Source organism: Bipolaris zeicola (genome assembly GCF_000523435.1).
Source record: "Bipolaris zeicola 26-R-13 unplaced genomic scaffold scaffold_129, whole genome shotgun sequence".
Taxonomy (NCBI): Eukaryota; Fungi; Ascomycota; class Dothideomycetes; order Pleosporales; family Pleosporaceae; genus Bipolaris; species Bipolaris zeicola.
Window position 1 is genome coordinate 36607 of NW_006912178.1, and position 23217 is coordinate 59823.

A 23217-nucleotide genomic window follows, 5' to 3' on the forward strand; every position below is an offset into this window, starting at 1 on the left:
GCGAAACAAATAGCTATCATGGCTGACGACGCCGCCACGTCCGCCGAGGAAACGCAGATAACCTTCAATGTCAAGGCCGCAAACGACCAGAAGCATGTCCTCACTCTGCCCAGTACCACCACCGTCGCCGACCTCAAGGCCAAACTTTCGACGTCGGAATACGCAGATGTTCCCGCTGACCGGCAACGTCTAATATATTCGGGCCGCGTGCTCAAGGACCCTGACACACTGGCAAGCGTCAAGATCAAGGATGGGCACACAGTACATCTTGTCAAGGGCGCTGCCAGTAATGCGAGACAGAACCCCGCAAGCCAGGGCACTGCAAGCACTGCTGGCACGGGCACCACACCTACTCCTCAGGTACCCACCAACATTGCCGCCGGAACAGGCAACAATCCTCTTGCGGGACTCACTGGTGCGCGCTATGCCGGCTTTCATGGCTTGCCTGGCATGGACATGTTTGGTCCAGACGGAGGCGTGAGTTCATTCAAATCTATACGACGTAGGGAAATCATACTGACATACACCAGATGGGCCCACCACCGACTACCGAGTCCATGCTCGAACAGATGGAGAACCCAATGTTTCTGTCCCAGCTAAACGAGGCTATGAACAACCCAGCGGTAGTCGATATGATGTTGCAAAGTCCCATGGTACGTCTCCTGTCAGCCTTGTATCCACTCCGACTGACACACGATAGATCCGTGACAACCCGATGCTTCAACAAGTGCTGCGAGACCCCGAAATGCGCCGTATGATGTTTAGCCCGGAGATGATGCGCATGCAGCTACAAATGCAACGGAACATGGGTGGACGTGCGCCTGGTGCTCCGCCTAGTTTCCCAGCGCCTGGTGCTACAGACAACACACCACAATCAGGTTCTACGGCAACAGGCGAAGGCGTCACCGCAACACCTAACCAGACTAACACAAACACCCCCCCAAATCCCTTTGCAGCCTTTGGTGGAGGTGCTGGAGCCGGAGCTGGAGCCGGAGCCAACCCATTCGCTAGCCTGTTCGCGGGAGGTCAGAATCCATTCACCCCTCAGCAACAGCAGGGCGCAAACACTGGTGCGCCACAAAATACACAAGACGCCTCAAGCACTTTTCCAAACCTGTTCGGTGGCGCTGGCGCGCAAGGTGGTCAGACCAACCCCATCGCAGAGGCCGCGCAACGAATGATGCAGAACCCAGAAGCCATGCGCAACATGATGCAGATGATGGGTGGAGGCGCTGGAGCAGATCCATTCGGTGCTGCAGGTGGTGCCGGCCAACCACCAGCTGGTAACCCTTTTGCCGCTCTCTTTGGTCCTGGCGGATTCGGTTCACCCCCACCACCGGCTGACAACCGACCACCGGAAGAGGTCTACGAGACGCAATTGAGACAGCTCAATGAAATGGGCTTCTACGAATTCGACCGTAATGTCTCTGCCTTACGGAGAAGCGGTGGCAATGTCCAGGGTGCTATCGAGTATCTACTCAATGGCGCAGTGTAGCATGCTTATCCGAGTATTATCTTAATGTCTGAGCCAGAATCGCAACGATCCCTAACACTAAGCGAGATGGCGACGATTGAGCGATACAAGGAGGAAGAAAGAATGGCTGAGGAGGATTTCGGAAGTGACATTGATGGCATATTGGATGCCTATGATAGCGAAGAAGACTGGTCATTCGAGTATGAGGCGGACAAGATGGGTTCATTGGACCTTTGACGTCTTTTTTGTAAAATGGATCGAGCAGGTGTAGTAATATTCGCTAGGAAGCTAGAGATGGGTGTATGATAGATACAATAGCAATGATACCACAAGGCAGAACAGTAACAAAATCGCCATTCATCAAATCCCTTTCAAGTTGCATTCAGGAAATGGTTGTTGCCAAAATTGTTTGTTTTTCATTTCTTTGCAAAAACTGATTAGGTATGCAGATTGACCGTCATGTATATCTTTGTTGTAATATGTATATGTGTGTTTTTGTACGTTTCAAGCCCTTCAATTTTCAAATCATGAGGTTGAGAATATGTTTAAAAAAACGCCTCAGGGGGGAAAACATTTGCTAGGCACCACCTGTTTGAAACCCAAAGATTTCCGTCACTCCCTCCTTTTCAATCTTCCCCTCCTCTCTCTTTTTTTTGCACAATTTGCTGAGAAAAGAGAAGAATAAGCAATCGAGCAACAGGACATGAATTATGAAAAAAAAACGCCATAGCAATGCAAGTCCGCGCAGGGAATTGAGCGAGAAGAAAGAAAAAAGAGAAGGAGGAAAGAAAGCCAACGCGGGGTTTCCAATCTTCGAGCGGAGGGATGAAGGCGGGAGAAAAGGCGGGAGGGACGAGGTTTTCATTTTACAAAAACGCAAAATGTCGGCACAAAGCTTAGGACTCTTCGGTCATCTAGTCACGCACACTGAGACCTGAACGATCCGTAAACATGCGGGTCGCGATGTTCATAGCGAGTAGTTCCTGGAAGAGAAGTTTTGCCGCATAAGGGATGTGGATTTGCGAGATGCGAGTTTTGTTGTGGCAAGGGCGGCATTCGTAAAGGCCCTTCTTAAGTTGACTATTTCGAGGCACATTAGTAATTTGATCATGAGATGCAAAACAGGAGGAAGGGAAAAAAACTTACGCAATAGGACTCATCAGACCGCAAATGTCACATACGTGGACGGTGTATGCATCAGAGACAGTAAACAGACGCTCCTTAAGGAAAGCAGCGGCACCATGGGCAATCATACAATCACGTTCCATCTCTCCGAAACGGAGACCACCGTCTCTGGCACGACCTTCGACTGGCTGGCGGGTGAGAATCTGGAGGGGTCCACGGGCACGAGCGTGGATCTTGTCGTCGACCATATGGCGAAGACGCTGGTAGTATGTGGGACCTAAGAAGATCTGCGTACGCAGCTTCTTGCCAGTGTGACCGTTGTACATGATTTCGAAACCACGCTTCTGGTAGCCAGCATCTTCGAGCAGCTGGGAGATCTGATCGACGGTGACGTCGGTGAAGGGTGTGGCGTCACCCTCTTGTCCGGTGATGGCACCGACCTTAGACAGCAGACACTCGACCAAATGGGCAATTGTCATACGAGAGGGAATGGCGTGAGGGTTGATGATCAGATCTGGTGTCACTCCCTCTCGAGTGAAAGGCATATCCTCTTGGCGGTAGGTAATACCAATAGTACCCTTTTGACCGTGACGAGAAGCAAACTTGTCACCAATCTGGGGTACCTTGGTAGTCCTAGTACGGACCTTGACGAATCGAAGACCCTCAGTGTTGGTGGTGAAGAGCACCTGATCGACGATACCGTTCTCGGTACTACGAAGAGGCGTTGAAACGTCGCGCTTGGTGTGTAGAGTAGTCTTTTGACCAAGCTCCTGGGCATCCGCCGCGATGGGTGCAGTCTTTCCGATGATGATATCGTCACCAGACACACGTACACCAGGCGCGACAACACCATCGTCGTCGAGCTTGTCATAAGTACCACCCTTCAAACGGAGAGTGTCAGCACGCGTAGGTTTCTCGAACTGTTCCAGAACGTTGACACCAATGCGTTTCTCTTGTTCAGTGTACGCACGGTAGAACAAACTCCTGAAGAGACCACGATCGATACTGCTCTGGTTCATGATGACGGAATCTTCCTGGTTGTAACCACCATAGGTAGCAATGGCGACGATAGCGTTCTGTCCAGCGGGAAGCTCACGGAACTTGAGGTACTCCATTGACCTGGTTGTCGCCAAAGGCTTCTGGGGGTAGTAGAGGACGTTCATCATGGTTTCCATACGGAGCGCAAAGTTGGTAAGAGCAACACCCATGGCTTGTTTACCCATGGCAGATTGGTACGTGTTACGGGGCGACTGGTTGTGATCTGGGAAGGGAATGATACTGGCACAGATACCCAAGATCATGGCCGGATGAATCTCGCAATGGGTATAGGCGTGAATGCGAGGATCTGGCTGGGGCTTGAGACGACGAAGTCGGTCCTTGCCCTCAGTGGATCGCTCGGCTGCAGGCAAACCCATCTTCATCTCTCGCCATTCCTCCAAATCTTCGGGTGAGAATGTTATCATGGCAGTTTCTTCTTCTTCAGCATCGAGATACTCGACAACACCGTCTTGGATCAGACCTCTCCAGCCGTAGGTGGCCTGCTCGACCTCCTCTTGACTCCAGCCTTGCCGTGTGCTGGTCTCCTGTTGCTCAGCCTTGAGCTTGTTACTGATTTCCTTGGTGAAGATCAGGTGGTTTCGGTTCGGCTTTCGGATATCGTTCTCAACGACGAACAGAGGTCTCATGACACGGCCAGCATCCGTGAAGATCTTGAACTCTCGGTCACGAATATCACGAATCAAACTCATCTCGTAAGATAGAGTTCCGTTTCGTCGGAGCTCCTGCACAACTGTGACAAGTTGCTGAGCGTTGGAGTGAACACCGACCCATACACCGTTCACAAAAACCTTTGTCGCATCTGGGTTTTGGTTCTGGTCGTATTCCTCGAGAAGTTGCATGTTACGTTGCGTCATGAAGTCGATAATGGGGGATGCATCGCTACCGACACTGACGTAGCACATGAGAGACAAGTTCTTGACCAGTCCGCAAGCCTGTCCTTCAGGCGTCTCAGCAGGGCAGACAAGACCCCAATGAGAGTTATGAAGTTGGCGGGGCTTGGCCAACTTACCATCACGTCCAACGGGTGTGTTTGTTCGGCGAAGATGGGACAAAGTAGAAGCGTAGGTGTATCGGTTCAACACCTGCGAAACACCAGCCTTTGCGGAGGCGGCCTTCTTCTGATCACCCCAGTTACCTGTAGCAAGAGAGTACTTCAGGCCGTTTGTGATGATGCTGGCTTTTACAGCCATTTGGACGTTGAAGTCCTGGTTGTTTTCAACGCACCGCTGAAGGTACTTGTACACATCCTTTGTGAGCTTCAGGAAGAGGATTCGGAATAAGTTGGCGATCAAAGGTCCCGCAAGATCCAGTCGCTTCTTTCCGAAGTGATCACGGTCATCCTCATCACGGCGACCCAACACACACTGTAGAAGTCGGTGGATCATGTAACCAAAGAAGTAGGCCTTGCGGGTATCTTGACCCTCCTTTTGGGAAATGTGCGGCAAGAATTCGCGCTGCATGATATCCCTCGCAAACTTGAGACGCCTGTCCTTGGTACCAGAGTTTGCACCACGCTTGGCGATGAAGTCGAGGGCAGTCTCACGGTCCTGCACAACGGAACCCTCCTCGATACTGGGCTTCAACAGCTCCAGCATTTGTGTGTCGGTACGGTCGTAAACGATGTGGCTCAGAATCTCCTCATCGGAAACTATACCAAGCGCACGGAAGACAATGGCCATGGGCACATCTGCCTTGATGTATGGGAGGGTGGCGTATGCGAATGGACCGGGTATACGCTTGCCCGGACCGGCGAGCGAGTTTTCTGCCCATTTGATGTTAAAGGAAGAGATAAGACGAGTGCCCTTTTCGACAGCACTTCGAATTTCTGCTATCCAAGGAATAGGTCCCTGCTTCTTGCGGAAGACTTGTACAATGTTGGCGGCACTGCGCTCCTGGGCGATCAGCACTTTCTCACTGCCGTTGATGACAAAGTATCCACCCTGATCGTAGGGGCATTCGTTCAGCGCAAACAAATCGGCATCCGATTGCGCTCGCAGGTGGCAAAGCTCTGACCGCAACATGACGGGTAGCTTTCCGATGAAAACTCTCGCCGCAGTACCATCGTCCATGGGCATGTCCTCACGTTCCCACCGAATTTGTGAAGCACCTCCTGTGTATCCGCCCTCCATATCCTCGTCCTCATCGCCCTCGGGATCGCGGCCTTCACGAGCGACCATGATGCGGTTTTCGATGTCGGCCAACATGGCTCCGGAGTAGGTGAGGTTGCGAAGACGCGCCTCATGTGGATACAGCTGTACAGTGGTACCGTCTCCTTCAGTATGTGTTGGTCGTGCAAGATAGACACGTCCAAACTTGATCTCATAGCGGCGCTTGATAATCGGATTATCATCCTCGTCGGGGTTGTAGGGCGTGTTCTGTTCGAGAATGACGCTTCCGTTTTCTTTTACGATATCTTGTATTGTGTTGCGCGTGAATTCGTCATAGGAGTCCAGTTGTTGTGACACCAGACCCTTGGTGTCGAAGAAGGAGCTGATAACTGCCCAGCAGTCCTCGGGCAAAACGCGGTCGTCCTCCTCATCCTCGTAGTCGTCCATTCCGTCTTCGTACTCGTACGGCTCAGCCATGGTCGCGGCTAGATATGTGAGGCGCGGTAGGGAAAGGGTAGAGGTGAGAGTGGATATCGAGTGAGGACGTGTAGAGTCCTTGTCTGCTCTAGATGCGACAGGCGGCGACGAGTGCCTCTCAAAGAGAAGTTCGGGGCTAGTGTTTATCCGGTCTTAGCGCGCCCGCTCCACCCAGGGTTAGTACTCCTTACGCCCCACACCTTGCAAGTCTCATCCCTACAACATGCACCAATATATTCGCAAGGCAGCATAAGTGATTACATTTGGGTATTTGGAAGTATGATAATAAAACACCGGGCAAGATAGTGTCATTGAAGCAATATGGCAAGAGTTTCTTTTATCACAATGATTGTTCGAGTGTTTCTACTGGCTTCCTTCACTCATCTAAGAACATGACACACTTGAACGCTAAATGTTGAGAATATCCTTCGGACTGTTCAGATGATGTACTGTTATTTTTATTTATTTGGAAAATGGCAAGCTCTATCAATATCTAACCCTCCTGCCGCCCTTCTGTTCGCCCATCTGATAACTCACCGCCACACCCTTCCGCTCTGCATACTGTATTGCATCACGACCAGTAATCTTTACGCAATGATCTGCTATGATACTTTTGAGTGAAGGCAGCTTATCCGCCAGCATCTTGATCGAAGCTCCAGTGATGTTTGTGTTTGAGAGGTCAATGGTTGTGAGACCAGTTTCATACGTGAGAAGACACTCCACGTCATCGTCGGTACATGGCATAGTGCCTAGATCTAACGACTCGAGAGCTGGTGTAAGAACTCGTGGGGAGCAACAGAGAACGGCGTTAGGCCCGTTGAATAATGTCACTTCCGGATCGAGCAGGCAGCGGAGGGAGAGGTGCTGCAATGGTTTGCTATTAGAGAGTGACTTAAGAGCTCCGTCTTCAATGTATGAATCGAGAAGCACCTCAAATTTCTCCGGGCTGATAGAAATTCCAGATAGTGAGAGATGTGTGAGGTCAGCTAATTTAGCACGCGCCCATGGATTGGTGTTAGTAATCCTTGGTAGGAAGCCCCAATAATTGTCAAGGACGAGATGTTGCAGTGTATCGGGCAACGCAAGGTAAAGCTCCGATGATACGCGCTTCAAGACTAGTTTTGTGATTGGCGGCATTTGAGATGCATCCTGTGGCCAGCCTCGGCCTGATACATGGAAACCATCCGCATTGCAGAGTGAAAAGGACCGGAGCGAGGGCGTAAGACTGAAGAGTTTGGCAATCTCGAGTTGCCATCCACTTAACCTTTCGGTACCAGTCAGACTCAGTGTGTGGAGGTGAGGAAATGGAGTAGTCCATTTCATCGGGTGTTTGAGTGGTAAGACACCGTGGAAAGCAACGTGTTCAAGTGTGGGTCGCGCTTGGAGAATTTGCTCCACAGCATCTGCCGTTATATCTGGATGCACGGTGAGTTTCTTTAGCTTGGAACTGCTCTTGGCGATTTCGACTAATGATGCTGACATGGCATGTGGTAAGGAGAGAATCTCCACATCGGTAAGATCTTTGGCCATTCTTGCTAGATTTTTGATTACGTCCATGTGTTCGAAACGGTGGAGGGTGACGTGCGTCATGCGCATCTCTGAATATTTGAAAGCCGAGCTGACGAAGGAACGAGGCACAGGCTTACGTGCGCCCTTCAGATCAAGATGCAGCCACAGCTTAGGTAGCTTTGAGAGGTAATCTCGCCAGCCTTTGCTGACCCGCATGCAGTTGACTATGTGGCGGAAAGGTAGATACTCGAGCACCATTTCGGCCAACTCCACAGGTAGAACAGAGAACGGATCAACAGCTGTTGCTGGTGAAAGTTTTCGAGTGAGCTTGTCGTGCAGTTGTTGAAGAAGCTGATTAAACGTCAGCGGCAGCTCACAACCCCATAGCTGAGAGAATGATATAATAGAAAACGAGTTCAACGAGAATACATACTTTGAAGTTCTTGTCCTTGGATCCGACATTTTTCATTCCATACTTGTATATTCCTAATGCAGTCTCCTCTTTTCCCATCTTCTCGAGAACACTTGCTGCCCTGAGGTACCCCTTGACATCTGATTTTTGCATTCTAATCATTTCTCTCCCATCTTTGACCGCATCACTAAATCTTTCGAGCTTGTCATAAGTGGCGGCTCGGTAGTCATACAGATTGAGAGTAGGCTTCTGGCAAGTCTCGATGCCTTTTGTGAATGTCTCTAGCGCCTTGTCGTATTGTCTGAGTTTGTAGTAATTGCGGCCTAATTCTTGGAATTCCTCTGCTGACATTTGGCGAGCCATTGTGACCCTAAGAAAGGGGACTGAGTGTACGTTTAACTAGTACTGCGTAAGACACAGATGAGAGTGGTGCCGGTGGATGAATCGGGAAGATGCGACGCGACGCGACTCCCTTAATAGCCATGGCCCGTGCACCTGCTCCAGAGTACTAGTAAATCTTGGTAGACCAAAATTCCCGGATACAACTGCCTCTACCGAAATGGCGCAACATCGACCGGATACAACTGCACACTAACATTATAGAATCACACAACTTCCCTATAGCATATTAATATATATATATATATATATGTAAGACGCCAGTATTCTAGTATATAGGATAATTTCTTTAAGCACGTAGTAGAAGGTGGCTAATTGCAAACAGCAACTCTGTTTTGATAGAGCACTTTTTACTACAGTATTGTATTTCACCAAGAGAAGTATAGGTCATGACCGAGGTACTTGCAAAACGAGATCAAAGCCGACTCGGCTTCCCGTGGTTCCGGAAGCCGAAAAGAAAAACTGAAATTGAGTGATCATATTCAAAATTTACTTCATTCTATTTGTCACAACACTGCTAATTCTTATACACCTTCCTCTTCCTCTCATCTACTCCTACGCTCAAGAAGCCAGTCTACTGAGCCTCGGTTAGCCTAGCTTCCTGTCCAACAGCACTCTTGCGCGACAAAGCCATGTAATGATAGCATGAAAGCATCAATAAACTGCTACTCATCTGGAGTTCCTTCTCAGCTTGATGATATTGAACATATGCCGTTCAGTCGAATTTTGAGCTTGATGCGCGAATGCTTGTGCAATGCGTTGATACGAATGGGTATGTGAACAGATGTGTTTCGTTGATATCTCTCGCCACTATTGAAGTCAGGACTTTAGTCCGCAGGGAAATCAAAAACAGGGATGTCGAAGATGTGGTATGCGCGTTTTGGTAGACGTACCAAGGTTTGCGGACTTGAACCTTCAATCGAAGATCTGGATCGTCAGACAGACAGCGAAATCGTCTGCGTCATCGGTATGGTGCTTTGTTTCATCGATGATGACAAAGGTGACCTCTGATACTCAAGGTACTAGGGCACTTGACCGACTACCCAATCCTGGTGTTGGTGGATCAATGGATAATGGTGCGAGCTGCGGTATCAATGACTTCATCATAAATACCAGGTCGGCTGCTTTGAAGGGTTTCTGCATGACACGATCTGCCCCGGCAGCCATGGCTGTATCCATTTGTTCTTTCCGCACATTGGCCGTTACTGCAATGATGGGCAGCCTTACCGGCCGACATTCATTGAGTTCTTTCTTCCTGAATTGGCGCATCGCTTCGAGACCATCGAGTACTGGCATTTCCAAGTCCATCAAAACAATGTCGAACGTCTGTCGGTCCAAGGAATCGAGCGCTTCGAGACCATGGTTCGCTACGGTGACATCGCAACCGGCTTTCTTGAGCTGTTTTCCAAGAACTCGTTGGTTGATGATGTTATCCTCCACCAGCAACACACGTAATTGTCGAGATGCAAACTCCGTGTTTCCTACTTGCTGAAACATTTCCTTGAGTGTCTTAGGCTGGGGTTCTACTCTTCGTGTTTTGACATAGAACCCAAATGTCGAGCCCTCACCCAAGACAGAGGCGACCCCGATTTCGCCTCCCTGCTTTTCGGTAAGCTCTTTGGATATGAAGAGACCTAAACCACTGCCTCCATAATTCACGTGCGTCTTCACGTTTGCCTGCCTGAAGCGTTCAAAAATCTTGTCAATGTCCTTTTCCTGCAGCCCGATACCAGAGTCTGTTACGCTGAAACCCAAATATATCTCCTCGCCCTTGCCCCAGTCTGGGTTGCTAGTCATATCGGCAGGTGTTTCGCCGTCAGTTGCCCAGAACATGTCGCTGGGAAAGAGAGTGCGTGGGTTTGATCGGCTTGCAGCATAGCGAATCGAGACGGCTGGTTCTTTTGACGGTTTGACGAACTTGATGGCATTTGTAAGCAAATTAATGAAGATCTGCGTCACCCGAGATGGATCGAAACATAGATGATCAATGTCGAGTTCTGAGAGAGAAGGATCTGGTGTTATGCTATAAGCAATATTGTTTGTCTTCAGCTCGGCTTGGAAGATGTTAACTATGGAGTCGACAAGCTTCATAGGTTTAACAGGAACTGGGGTAATCGATAGGAGCATGGAGTCGAGTTTGCTCAGTGTAAGGACGTCGTCAATGATCCGCTTCTGGTGGTGCGCACATTGCATGATCGTGTTAGCGCTGTGTATGTTGTCGTTGAGAATGTCTAGACAGGGTTTGGGGATATCGGTAATCTGTGCGCGGCACTCTTCAAGGGCGGTTGTGATTGCATCAGCACAGTGTACAATGGCACTGAGTGGATTCCGCATTTCGTGAGAGACTACATCAATGAAGGCTTCCTGTTGTCTTTTCGCTTCTCTCGCTTCAGCAGCCTGTCGAGCCTGGAAGGACTTTGCCCAGCATAATCGGCTAATGTCTGTAGTACAAGCCATGACGCTCACCACGCTTCCATGCTCGTTGCGGTATGGGAATGCGAGGACTTGAAGCTGTGCTGGTTCTGGATCACCTGTCGGAGGCGTATAAAGTCGTTTTAAACGGAGGTCGACAGTGACTTGGTCGTCACCCTTGAGCAGACGCTCCCAAATCTCTTCTGATTTTGCGCGGTCGTCTTCATGATATGCATCGAAGAAGAGGGCGAGACTATCGGAGTGACTGGTGGGCGATTGTCCAGCTAATTCGTAGTAATAATCGTTTGCCCAAAGCATATATCCATCCAGAGAAACATGGCACATGCCCACCGACGCGTGATCGATGAGATGGCGTAGCTTGAGATCGCTGAAAGCGAGGTCCGCTTCAAGCTGGACCTGGTGCTTCTTGTTGGATTCATAGTCTACTGCAGCAGTCATGAGACTCGACACCATGCGGTTGAGGTCTCGAATGAACTGCTCGCACATTTCGTCGTGTGGACGATGGGGGTTGGTGCCAAAGATGAGGTACCCAGAGAGACGTCCACCGCACATGGTGGGCATGACGACGATCTTCTGGGACGGCGCGCCCCAACCTTTCCAGTCGACAGATGAGAAACGGTCGTCGTAATCGATAATAGTTAGGTCTGTGCCAGCTCGTCGCATGTCCGGTATGAGTCCTTCTTCACTGTCGATGGTAGCCGTGTTCACCAGAAGAGGATGACCCTCGGGGATGCCTATATGACCATGCAGCCTCAGCGAGTTGGAAACTGCTGTTTCCTCCATCCTGTATAGCATAACCATGGGCACATCTTGCGTATTCGTCTCCAGTGTGTTGAGGATGTGCGAGCAGACACTGTCGATAGAGCGTGGAGGCACCGAGGCGAGCTTGTTCAAGCATTTTGTGCGGCGCTCGGTGAGTTTCTCCGTGGTTACTTCGTAACTGGGGAGCACATCAGCTCTGCATCCAAAACGCTACCTGCGCGTCAACAGCACTACTGTCATGACAGGAGCGCATCTGGTGCGACCAGAAAAAAAAACTCACACATGATTGATGTAGCCTTCTACTACGCCAGGCATGCCTACGGGGGTAAAGCTACCGGTAAAGAAAGTTTCCTCGCGGTAGCCCTTGCGCTCGACGAAGGTCGAATGAGCCGAACTATAGTCGACACCCATGCCGGTGCTCTTTGCCTGTTTGAAATAGGCGCCAACGGAGGGCCACAGCTCTGGATAGCCATCCTGAAAGAGGGATCCCATAAGGGCAGGGTGGACACCAGCGGCGAGAGGGGCATATTTGTCGTTGTAGATGGCTGTCATGTGGGAAATATCTCCCCACCAGAGACATGCGGCGCGCGAGTCTGTGAGGACATAACTGGCAAAGAGGCGCAGCGTGGGGCTCCAAGTGTCAAGAGGGCCGAGGTGAGTGCGCGACCAGTCGGTGTTCCGGAAGAAGCGAATATGAGGAGTTTGTGGCAGGGCAGCAGTCCAGTCGCATTGTTCGTCGGTCGGGGTGATGGTCAGGGTCGCAATGTGAGGAGAGTCGATGCCTCCGTCTTCCGGGGGTGGGGTCAGCATCTGCACAAGACAGGAGCATATGCGAAGATGGCAAGGCACACAAGGGGCTGCAGCATCCTCATAGGAAGCAGAGGGCTGAGGAAGACAAGTCTGGGACCCGTTGATGTTGCAACCATCTGATGGACTAGTCCTAAGACCCGCCGGTGTTTCTCTCGGGCACCAGTAGCAGTCAGTTCCATGCATGCATGCCGTCTGCCAGGTGGGGACGGGACACGATCGAAGATGGCCTTGCAGCACACCCATGCCTGCCAAGCCCCTTCCGATCGGCCTCGTTCCGAACACCGTCGTTCCGATGCAACCTTGCCGCACTGCCGTGCCTGCCGTGCCTGTAAGTAAGTAACATGTACCTGTACTTGTACACGTACCACGTCTCTGCGCGTGGTCCTGTACATGTACATACACGCATCATTACGTACCATGTACACTACTACCAAGTACAACCAACCACCCGCATGACGCTGTCAACCACAACACGAGTCCCATCATGAAATCCATCGTCCGTCGTCCGTCGTCCTTGTCATGCTTCCCCCAAGCACACAAAGGCCCGAGTCGCGTCTTGCACATCTCTTGCATGCGCGTGGGCGTCTTCCTCCTGCACCGGCCCTCCATGGCCCTAAGCGATTGGTCGCCTGCCCTTCATCGACCGATCCTCACCAGGTTGAGCGTACGAGGCAGGGGCACCGTCGTCGCTCGACCACGTCTTTGGGCGGCTCTCGCCTTTTCTCGCAGCCTCACCGGACCCAATGACCTGATCGTCCTCGGCATCTCGCGTGTACACTGCACGCTGACACGGCCCCGCTGACAACTACACAATCGTACCACATCTGCTGCTCTTGCACAATCGCTGCCACTCATCCATCTATTGCCAAACTATGTCTCTATCTGCCAACTTAGACGTCATCTTCAACACCAATCAGGCATTTCTAGTCCGGCCTTAGTGTGTGCATTTCCTTTTTACCCCTCGCCCTAGCCTTTCCGCTGATTGTCAGAAACCGCCCTCCGATCCCGAATCGTGAGACCACTAGGATATAGCTCTGCAAAGCTTTGGTTCGAATCCTGCCTACTGCCTGCCCCAGCCCGGAAACAATAAGGCCGCCCATCGCGATACACAAGACGATACTTGGTCTCGTCAACCTTGCACCGCTGCACAGTGCGCATCGACCCATCCTCCTCAATGACCAGTGTCGAGTGCCATGGCGTCGCCCCGAGTGCACCTTTTTCTTGTTGCGGAATAACAGCCATGGACAGCTTGTCCTTTCCACCAGAATCGTGAATAGACAGGCGCACATACTGCGTAGGCACAGCTGCCATTGCAGCAGAGAAGGCCTTCCACCGACCCATCATCTCTTTTGCTGTATTTGCAATATTCGCGGCCTGGTCCTCTGGGGAGAGAGCAAGATGTCTCTCGTTCAATGCCAGGTCCTGCTTCAGAAATTCAAGATACTTGGTGTGCGTCATCTGCATGTCGCTAGTGCTAGTATTTGCCATATCTGCCTCGAACTTGGGATCGCCGTACTGTCGCTTGAGTTCTTTGCGGATATTGGACGCGTTCTCGAGATAGTATTCTTTGGATTGGAAATCTCCTGAATACTTGAGTATGTCCCACAGTCTTAAGAAGCTGATGTTGTTGAGGTTGTTGTCGGCTGCTATCTGTCGAACGCTTTGCCCAAAATTCCATACCGTCTCGTCACTCACGCCGAGAAGGTCTATTGCCATTAGTCAAGGACATACATATGTGGGGGAAAACGCGGGGTAACATACCGTTGTATACAAGACCATCAGAGGTGATATGGCATTCGGCGCCAAACTCATACACTGCCTTGATCTTCTCGCAAAGCCCATCCAGATGCTTCAGCGCAAGCTCCTCGCCTAGATCCGGCAAAACGCCCAAAACCTTATCCTTTGTGTTTGGAGACTTGAACGGAAACCCAGGAAGTAGCATGAGCACGGGCTCTTTGCGCTCAACCTGCCCTTTAACGATCGGCAGGAACGTCTCGAACCCATCCCATTTGCCAGTCCGCTCGTAGTTCAAACCATACTGTTCGATGATCTTGAGTATCTCCTCGGCTTTCGCGTCGACGCTACTTTGCGTGATTGCAGAAGACATGGTTCGTATTAGCTTCTTGGAGAAGCCGGTATGCAGCTGAACCGTGGGTTCAACAAGTACTTATGTTGCCCTGAAATTCAGCTTCTCTTTGGGGGCTGTACTTCCAAGAAGAGGCGCTGCTGAGGCACAGCTGTAAGCACGCACGAACCTATAGCCGGCTTGCAGACCGCATCGCACAATCCTTGCATCTCCAACAACATTATCTCATTTCTTCAAAATTCATTGCAGACAGATTACCGAATGTCTATGTCTTTCGATGATTGGCCTTAACTCACATGTTAAACGACAGTTATTGTTCAGAAAAAAAGCAAATTCACCCCCAGCGCAACGCAAACAAAGTTCCCCGCTGTGGCTGACCCTAGGTATCCAGCCATCCCTCCCTGTGGATGCATTCAACTACCCACACCCCCATCGCCCGATTGCTGGGACGCAGGGCAAGTCTATTTTTGAGGCTTGCTCAGCCTCGTGGATACTGTTTGGTCGACCCCTTCAGCCGCAGTGGGTCCTCGATCCCAAATACCGTTAGCACACAGGTCTAGACAATGTCCCGCGCCCATGGTAGCCAAAACATTACTTTTGATCGTGATATTTTTTTGTGCCCAATTGCCATTTGGGGTACTTGGATTGCGACTGGGAAGCTTGCTTGCTGGCAGTTTGCAGCACCGCGTTTGCGAATTGAGACCTGATTGTGAGATTCTTCTTTGTTAGGGTGTCTCACCTGAACGGGTATAGTGACTTGGCGTTCACATGGTATTTGTAGCTGCTTTCAGAGTCCACTATGCGTTTCAATCTTGTATAACATACCTGTGCTGACTACTACCATAACCACATTGTATAAAGTACTCTTGGAGTTCTTCGAGCTGCTATATAGAGGATATATCAAGACGACGTATGCAGACGTACCCATCGCGCACCTTATTATAATATTGTTTCACTATCAAATTACGACTTACCCATCATCAAACATTTTAGTCGCAGTTTTCTGTTCGATACGAGCGACTCCATATCGCTATATCTTCCCGGTTCCCTCCCTCTCGTTCGAAGCGCCCATCTTCTTCTCTCTCTCCCCATTGCCTCCGAGATCGAGACAGAACCTCGCCCAAGACTCCGAAAGACCGTTGCTACTACATGGGCTATAACATAGTTATTTGACTTTCGGCCAGATCCTCCGTGGCTTCCAAGAGTAAGAAGAAGGGGGGGAAAGTGATCGATTTGATCGATGTCCCGGAAGCCTGAGATGGTGTTGAGCGGGCTGATATCTGACAAGCGGAATTTATGAGGTAGAAGGTAGCCGTGGAACCTAATGACATGGGAATGTTGCAAGATCGTAGCGAAAAGCACCGCCAAGAACGAGTTCGCTAGCAGCGTTGGAAGCAAACATCTGGAGAACAAGGAGAAAAGAGAGAGGGAGAAGATACCAATTGCATGGTGCACATCGTAAAATTGCACTGGAAGCGTGGCGATTTCTCGTTGCTTATCGTCCCTAAATTTTGGGACGAAGCAGAGGGTACACATTCTCGCTCCGACTACTTCCACATATATCACATCACCAATTCCTACGAAACTTCTCGTATCAAAAGAGCAGCAGAGTATTTTATTTGCTATAAGAACTATCACTTACCTTACCTGCGAGAAATGGAAGCTCGACTAGCTTGGGACCTCATACCTACTTGTTCAGGAACACCTCGAGTTACTGTTCCCGCTACGAAGTCCCTTGCTTCTCAAGTCTCGCTCTCTCCTTCTCGTTTTTTCTCTGCCACTCTCTTTCTCTCGCCCTCTCCTCTTCCCTCTTCTTCATCTGCGCATATACAAATACGCTCTCATCTACCTCCCCAGACTCCTCAAGCTGCTTCTCGACCTCTTCCTCTTCCGCCTTGGACGCCTCTGCAATGACTTCCGTCTTCGTCTCAGGAGAGGCATTTGACTCCTCGCTGCCTGGTCTGTTGAGCTCCCATCCGTACACGGGATAGCCCTTTCGCAGCTTGTCGAATACCTTGCGCATCTCGTCGTCCCAGTGCTTTTTACACGCGGTCGACATGACCATTTGCTGCAGCCCGCAGCGGTACCACCCGTGAGACTCGCTGTACTCCCAACAGGGGCAGTAGCTCTGGTGCATCAGGTCGCCGTAGCATTCGGCGGTTCGTGCGTGGTTGACGCCTTGGCTACAGTGGTGGCGGACTGTAGTTGAAGCGCCAGTGCGGATGTTTATCACAGCTGTGGTCCAGTTTAGCGCGTGGATGTTGGGGCCGTGAACAAGACGGTTGAGGTCTTTCATGCTGTAGCTGTTTAGGAGCTCATTGGCCTCAAAGATGTGGTAAGTGTGCTTACCGGTTTGGTCCACCATTTGAGAAACAGTGTTCTCCAGCCTTGAGATCTGTTGTCCCTCCATTGTGTATTTGTCTTGGTTTTATTAGGGATTTGGTTGAGTGGGAAGGATGCGGTACTGGTTCTCGGCTCTAAAATTGGAAAACGGTATTTGGAAATGCGTGAGAATCTTGCTATGTTGAACTGGTAGTAGACGATACTGAGAAGTGTGAGGCTTACTGTTCAAGTGGGATTTCATATAAATATTTGAGCTCCTTTCTTCACAATGTTGTCTGCGTGATAACTCGCGGGGCAATATCTCCAGCTTTTGCTCACTCCATTGGCTGAGAATGGCTCGGCTGCGGTGAAAGTCATGTTAGAAGTCTTCTTTTGGGCGAATCAGGTAGCTTTGACCATTGGACTGTGTTTGGTTTATGTACAGTGTGATATAAACATGAGGCATAACTAGTTGCATTACTAATATTAGGAACCTACGGACACGACTTGGTGTACTCTATATAATCAATCATGCGCTTCATTGTAACGATGATTTGTCACTGTATTCTCATGCTTAGAGGTATACTTGATATTTTCAAATGATACTTATTACTGCGACTCCCATGAAAGCAGCGTGTCATGTCATGGTGCTTACATCGTATGAATCACGATCCTGACCAGAAACCCATGTCCAGTAAACAATCATTATGTATCGTAGTTCGCGTTTCTGTTTTCGTGATACAAGTCCAATCTCCTTAGAGTCTTACATGACAATAGCTTAAGCTGGAAAGCTAACAGCAAAGCAACACCATTACAATCCCATTAAGACCAAACGTTTGAAATCATCAAGAAAGGAATTACCACCAAATTCCAAAGCTAAAAATACCTACAACGCCAAAAAACTTCCCATACATACCAGACAATATAAGCCTTTTAGATCGCTTTTCTCTCGCATTCTCACCACCTTAACCGCCCCCCCCCACCCCCCCCCAATAACCTTACCCATCTCCGAACCCCGAAAGCCAAACAACTAACCTCTCCAACCTCACCCCCTGCACATCCATCTTCTGCACCTCACCCAGCGCAACCATCCACTCCCGGCCATCCCTCCCCAACTGCACCGCAGCCTTCCTCTCCCTCTCCTCCCTCTTCAACTCCCTACCCACATACATTTCCACCGCCCACGGCTTCGCATGATAGAAACTAGTATTCGCCTTTCTTGACCCCTCGACGGACGCCCACGCTCCAGGCGCGTAGGTTGGATGTCGTCGGAAGTATGCGTATTTGTGGCGCTTGTGCTCGGCGGTGGTGTGGATGGAGTGCGGGGCGGTGGCGCAGGTGCGTGAGAGGGATTTGAAGGGTGAGGGGTTGGCAGTGGAGAGGTGCTCCGAAGAGATGGTTGCGAAGGGGGAGATGCGGACGTGTTTGCGGTAGGGGATGGGGTTGGAGGGTTTCGGGGCGATGAGGGTGCGGAGGGCTTGGAAGACGGATTTGGGGGGGGGGTGGTCGTGGTGGTTGTGAGGGAGGTTGATGAAGGTGTGGTTCCCGTCTCTTGTGTGTGCGAGGATTGCTGAGGAGATTGAATTGGGACGGGTGAGAAAGGAGTGAGGGTTTGCTGCCAGGTGTCGTGGAAATCGATTTGTGGTGGAGCTATCGGTGAGCTTGCGATGGGGTGGGGGACGGACAATGACTTGGGTTCTACAAGTTGCCATCCGGGGAGGTCTTTGTCAGGCGGTCGAGCCGATACCGACCTGGCTTTTTCTCTTATAGCGCTCAGTATCATCTCCCTCTTCATTGTATTTCGTACCCAGTTCATGAATACTCTTGCACGTTCCCTATCCTCTTCTGTAGGTACAGGTGTATCCGGCCCTCTAACATATCTCAGACCTGGCACTCTACCCAGAAATATTTTTTGGTCATCCCATATTTCCAGTGCTTCGCTCAGCCTTGCCATGTCTTCAACTGGCAAGCCGGGCTTGTTGAGCAAGCTTTCAAACTTGATGATGGTATTTGCCAGTGCAATCTTCGTCTTTTTCCAGTACCTTGTAGCGATGACGTGCTTTTTAACGTCACCTGAACTGGACATGAAGACGCCTCCACGCGTCAGGAAGTGATTCTGGGCCGCTCGAACTGCAGCCATTTGAGAGGTGATTACACATACTGGACAGGCATTTTGGGATGATGGAAGCTTGACCACAAGGGAAGACGAGACAGTATGTGTGCAGTCACCGATCATAGCCGCGGAGTTGGTGATTTCGGTCATTTTGCGAGAAAGTGGAACAATGTTTGTGAATGGTGGATGAAGAAAAGGTATAGTGTTGGAAAGATCCCTGTGGCAATTCGAGAGCGAGCTGGTGTGTACTTATACTGTAGGTTCTCTGGTTCATGCATTGAGAAAGTGCATATACGTGACGTATTCAAGATATGAAGCGGTATAACGTTTCTGAAGCTCCACGTGGACCAAACGTTGCTATTGAGGCGCTGGGCAAAAAACATCGCATGGTAACCGCAGCACGTAAAGACCTCGTTGCAACCAGCCTTTGAAGCATCCCGTGTCATATACACGCTGTGAAGACTGCAAAAGAGAGACGATTACAATAGCTTCTTGCGAATGAATCTGTCGAAAGATGTACTTGTAATACATGATGATATCTCGTGGCCGCACGAGACACCTACCATGCGCTCAAATTTTCGATGCACCAATAAAACTGCTGCCCGCCGTATGGCATCACAACATCTATTACAGCAGCCATTGCGTCTCTTTTCCTGTTATCTGGTGGTTGGGGTGACTGAATGAAGGTATTTCACATGTTTCCAACCCGACGTATAGGATTTACTGTGGAGGTAAAATGGGTCAAGCTGCTCGCCTTCTTGATACGACAGTCCGGCGATGAGTTATTGTCTCCAAATACAATGACTGAAATTGGGTTTTCACGTCTTTTGGTTGGCTTACCCAGCAGGCTTACCTAGTCATTGGGTTATCCAATTATCGATAGCAAACCCACCAACCAAAAGGAACAAAATTCACGCCAACTCGCATTAGAGTCTCATGAATATATGGAGCTGTTGAGTAATGAAAAGAATCCTGGCTATGGGTTATTGGCATCGGCCCTTGTTTCGCCACGTTGCATAGTACCATGTTGACACGGTTTGAAGGAAGCGGCTTTGTGTTGAGACGGCCGTGATAAAGTGAACACTATTATTCACCTCATGGCTGAACTCCGTGGATATGTAGGTGCGGAGAATCTGTAGTCTTAGAGCAAAGCTTAACATGGACAAGAAGCGGAAAAACGGGAAGGATGTCAACGCGTGTGCGTCATCCCGGAACGCGGAACCACGTGCAACATTGCCAAGTTCACAACGCCACCACCCCTATCTGCTTTGCCCAAACTCTTTATAGCCACTTGAGCTGCAAACCAATCCATCTCTATAGCTGTGTCAGCGCGATGCCGCAAACACGCTCAGGAAAATCTAGAAACCAGAATGACAAAGTGCCACAACATGTCCAAAGCGACAGCGATGGCCCTGAACCTGACGACACACCAGCAGCACCTCCGTCATCATCATTTAAAGACCAGCTGAGCAGCTACGCGTACAAGGAACAAGATATGACATCGAACGAGGTCTCGGCATCGACCAATTCCGACCGACCGAGAAAGCGCCCTAGAACGGCCACCATAGCATCTGTCGGAAATGCCCAGGGATCTTCCCGACAGCCGACAAAGAAGCGCAAGGCGGGCCAATACGCCCTTCCATCAAAATACGCCCATTTGTCTCCACTCGTTGACATATTAGAATCAAATCTGATATGCGTATTTGTTGGCACCAATCCCGGTGTTCAAACTGCGACTGCTGGGCATGCGTACGCGCACCCGTCAAACCACTTTTGGAAGCTACTCCACGCGTCAGGTCTGACAGATCGCCGCTTGAAGCCTGAAGAGGACCGCAGTCTTCCAGCCCTGTACTGCATGGGCAATACAAACATTGTAGACCGGCCATCCAAAAATGCGGCTGAGCTCTCGAAGGAAGAAATGTCTGCCGGTACTGCCAACCTAGATGCAAAATTCCTAAAATACAAGCCAGAAGCCGTTTGTATAGTTGGCAAGGGCATCTGGGAGGCAATATGGCGTTACCGCTATGGCAAGAACCCCGGCAAGAATGAGTTCAAATATGGCTGGCAAGACGAGAAACACAACATGGGCAAGGGTCCGGAGAACGGGGAACAAGAGTTGGATGCCAATGGCAATTCCTGGAAAGGGTCCAGGGTTTTTGTGACTACCAGCACGAGTGGCCTCGCTGCGAATCTGACACCTACCGAGAAGGAGATTATCTGGAGACCATTCGGAGAGTGGGTGCAGAAGAGAAGAGAAGAACGAGGCTTCGTGCCCCGGCTAGTGGAAGCCCAATCTGCTGTTGAAGAGCCAGCGCAACTTTAACCATCTTTGAACAAGGTCTTAGCTAGAAGGTGTCAGCCGAGACAGAACTCAATCAGCTGTCAAGATAATGCCGCCGAATGCATGTACCCGCGGGGGGTTTCAAACTCATATGCTTCGCCGGAATCGCCCTTTCAGCCATGGGATGCAACTGCTATACGTTTTACGTCTTGGTGCATGACTTTCAAATCACCGACACTAATGGTCTGCGCCACATGTAAATGATTCGCATAGATTCGTGAACAGCTGCCCTCCATCAACATTCTCACTTGCGTCTCGTGGCTCTAACTTGAATCAACTTTTCCGATTCTTGGCGAAATCTTGGCGGATGAAAGTTCACGGCTTGGCGTTGAACCTGACCGAGCCAGTTGCATTAACGCCGCAATTGCACCGCCATAGTATTGGGTCCCAATCATGCTGCGCCTCCTGGGTGTGGCTCAACAACATGACGAAGAGAAGCACATACCTACAGGCAAAAACACATGATAAAAGTGCTTCTTCTGTCAACGACCCTTTCGTGGCTGGAGATGCCAAGTGAACAGGACTTAGGATGACTGAGCCACGGCAAAGCAATTAGCCTCGTGTGATATCGCTAGCTGCAGATGTAGCGCCACAGCTAAACTGAAGTGGGCACTAGCCTACGGAACAAACGGCAAGCATGCATATGTGAACGACACTTCATGCAACACAGGTTTCCGAGCAAGCAATCTTACTGTCAAGCTACCCACAAAACGACTATGTGCTGGTTGAATGGACCGTTGAGCGAGAAAAAGAAATTGACCAATGTTGTACTCTAACAAAGTAAGATGGGAAATTTGACTAGCAACGTAGTGTCCGAAGATGCAACACCGGCTCCGCTCACCATCTGTGTTCTATACTACGGCGTAAGCACATACGCGAGTTCGTGCGCCTCCTCCCAAGACAATTGCATACGCGTAAAGACAAGGATTCTGCATCTACCGTTCCACTCCAATGTCTCATGGGGCCTGAGCAGCTGCCACACGCAGGCGCCCAAAGAGCAACACGTATGTGGCGCCGAGCAAACCACTCATCCGCCTTTTTTAGGCTCTGCAAATGCCTCTGGTTAAGCTGTGCACTGTGCTACTAGTGGGTATGTGCACGCGCGCGCGCAAAAAAGAGCGACAGTCCTATTGCCCTTTTCGCGCCGCATCCGTCCTATCCGTTTACCGAGCATGTTGCGAAGGGCGGCAGTGCCGAAACAGCCAGTTAGAGTGGCTGGTGTGCAAGAAGTCAAGAAGGAATACGGGGGGCCGCTTATCCTTGCCCCCTTACTTATACTATTCATCTAAAGCGCTTGTTGTGCTGTGCCACAAATAACTTTGGAGACCCTCTCTTCTTTCCTCTGCCACAATCCTCAACGCCTCACGGTTTTGTTGCACTCGCCTCTTTTCTTTCGAGCCACAACACACACACCAGCCACAAAACCAAGCCTCTCGCGACTTTCTTAATTCAACGTCACCACATACCGCGTTCATCGCAACATTCAAATCGCTCCGCGACAACAAATCAAAATGAGTTATCCCCAGCAACAACAGATGAACTATGGACCTCCTCAGCCTGGATACGGACCTCCTCCCCAGCAACCCGTACGTTTCCCACTCTTTTTCTCCACGAAAATATATTCATAACGTGATTTTCGCGCTCTGCGTAAATCGTAAAAAGCGCTATAGAATAGTATGCTAATTATTTTCGTGTATAGATGTACTACCAACAAGCACCTCCACCACCTCCACCAGCGGAAAAGAAGGACAGGGGTTGTCTGACTGCTTGGTAAGTTTCTTTTTACC

The 23217-nt window shown here is 50.2% G+C and overlaps 9 protein-coding genes across 9 annotated transcripts; 3 read left to right on the plus strand and 6 right to left on the minus strand.

Moving 5' to 3' along the window:
• Positions 1-18: 18 nt before the first annotated feature.
• Positions 19-1495, plus strand: COCCADRAFT_101515 (uncharacterized protein; the record flags this gene model as incomplete). Its single annotated transcript, XM_007716167.1, has 3 exons — positions 19-477; positions 531-653; positions 701-1495. 3 exons carry the CDS (start codon positions 19-21, stop codon positions 1493-1495), a joined length of 1377 nt encoding a protein of 458 aa, XP_007714357.1.
• Positions 1496-2388: 893 nt separating this feature from the next.
• On the minus strand, positions 2389-6243 carry COCCADRAFT_101489 (uncharacterized protein; the record flags this gene model as incomplete). The annotated part of the gene is made up of 2 exons (XM_007716168.1): positions 2389-2554; positions 2621-6243. 2 exons carry the CDS (start codon positions 6241-6243, stop codon positions 2389-2391), a joined length of 3789 nt encoding a protein of 1262 aa, XP_007714358.1.
• A 486-nt stretch (positions 6244-6729) lies between these two features.
• COCCADRAFT_27916 (uncharacterized protein) lies at positions 6730-8527 on the minus strand (the record flags this gene model as incomplete). Its single annotated transcript, XM_007716155.1, has 2 exons — positions 6730-8103; positions 8186-8527. 2 exons carry the CDS (start codon positions 8525-8527, stop codon positions 6730-6732), a joined length of 1716 nt encoding a protein of 571 aa, XP_007714345.1.
• A 1050-nt stretch (positions 8528-9577) lies between these two features.
• On the minus strand, positions 9578-12568 carry COCCADRAFT_6749 (uncharacterized protein; the record flags this gene model as incomplete). Its single annotated transcript, XM_007716151.1, has 2 exons — positions 9578-11936; positions 12039-12568. The coding sequence occupies 2 exons, from the start codon at positions 12566-12568 to the stop codon at positions 9578-9580; spliced, it is 2889 nt and encodes a 962-aa protein (XP_007714341.1).
• Positions 12569-13534: 966 nt separating this feature from the next.
• Positions 13535-14675, minus strand: COCCADRAFT_101512 (uncharacterized protein; the record flags this gene model as incomplete). Its single annotated transcript, XM_007716169.1, has 2 exons — positions 13535-14274; positions 14330-14675. 2 exons carry the CDS (start codon positions 14673-14675, stop codon positions 13535-13537), a joined length of 1086 nt encoding a protein of 361 aa, XP_007714359.1.
• A 1702-nt stretch (positions 14676-16377) lies between these two features.
• Positions 16378-17064, minus strand: COCCADRAFT_38545 (uncharacterized protein; the record flags this gene model as incomplete). The annotated part of the gene is made up of 1 exon (XM_007716170.1): positions 16378-17064. One exon carries the CDS (start codon positions 17062-17064, stop codon positions 16378-16380), a length of 687 nt encoding a protein of 228 aa, XP_007714360.1.
• A 910-nt stretch (positions 17065-17974) lies between these two features.
• Positions 17975-19239, minus strand: COCCADRAFT_38546 (uncharacterized protein; the record flags this gene model as incomplete). Its single annotated transcript, XM_007716171.1, has 3 exons — positions 17975-18453; positions 18728-18731; positions 18784-19239. The coding sequence occupies 3 exons, from the start codon at positions 19237-19239 to the stop codon at positions 17975-17977; spliced, it is 939 nt and encodes a 312-aa protein (XP_007714361.1).
• Positions 19240-20422: 1183 nt separating this feature from the next.
• Positions 20423-21412, plus strand: COCCADRAFT_6753 (uncharacterized protein; the record flags this gene model as incomplete). The annotated part of the gene is made up of 1 exon (XM_007716152.1): positions 20423-21412. The coding sequence occupies one exon, from the start codon at positions 20423-20425 to the stop codon at positions 21410-21412; it is 990 nt and encodes a 329-aa protein (XP_007714342.1).
• Positions 21413-22941: 1529 nt separating this feature from the next.
• Positions 22942-23204, plus strand: COCCADRAFT_6754 (uncharacterized protein; the record flags this gene model as incomplete). The annotated part of the gene is made up of 2 exons (XM_007716153.1): positions 22942-23016; positions 23130-23204. 2 exons carry the CDS (start codon positions 22942-22944, stop codon positions 23202-23204), a joined length of 150 nt encoding a protein of 49 aa, XP_007714343.1.
• Positions 23205-23217: the final 13 nt, after the last annotated feature.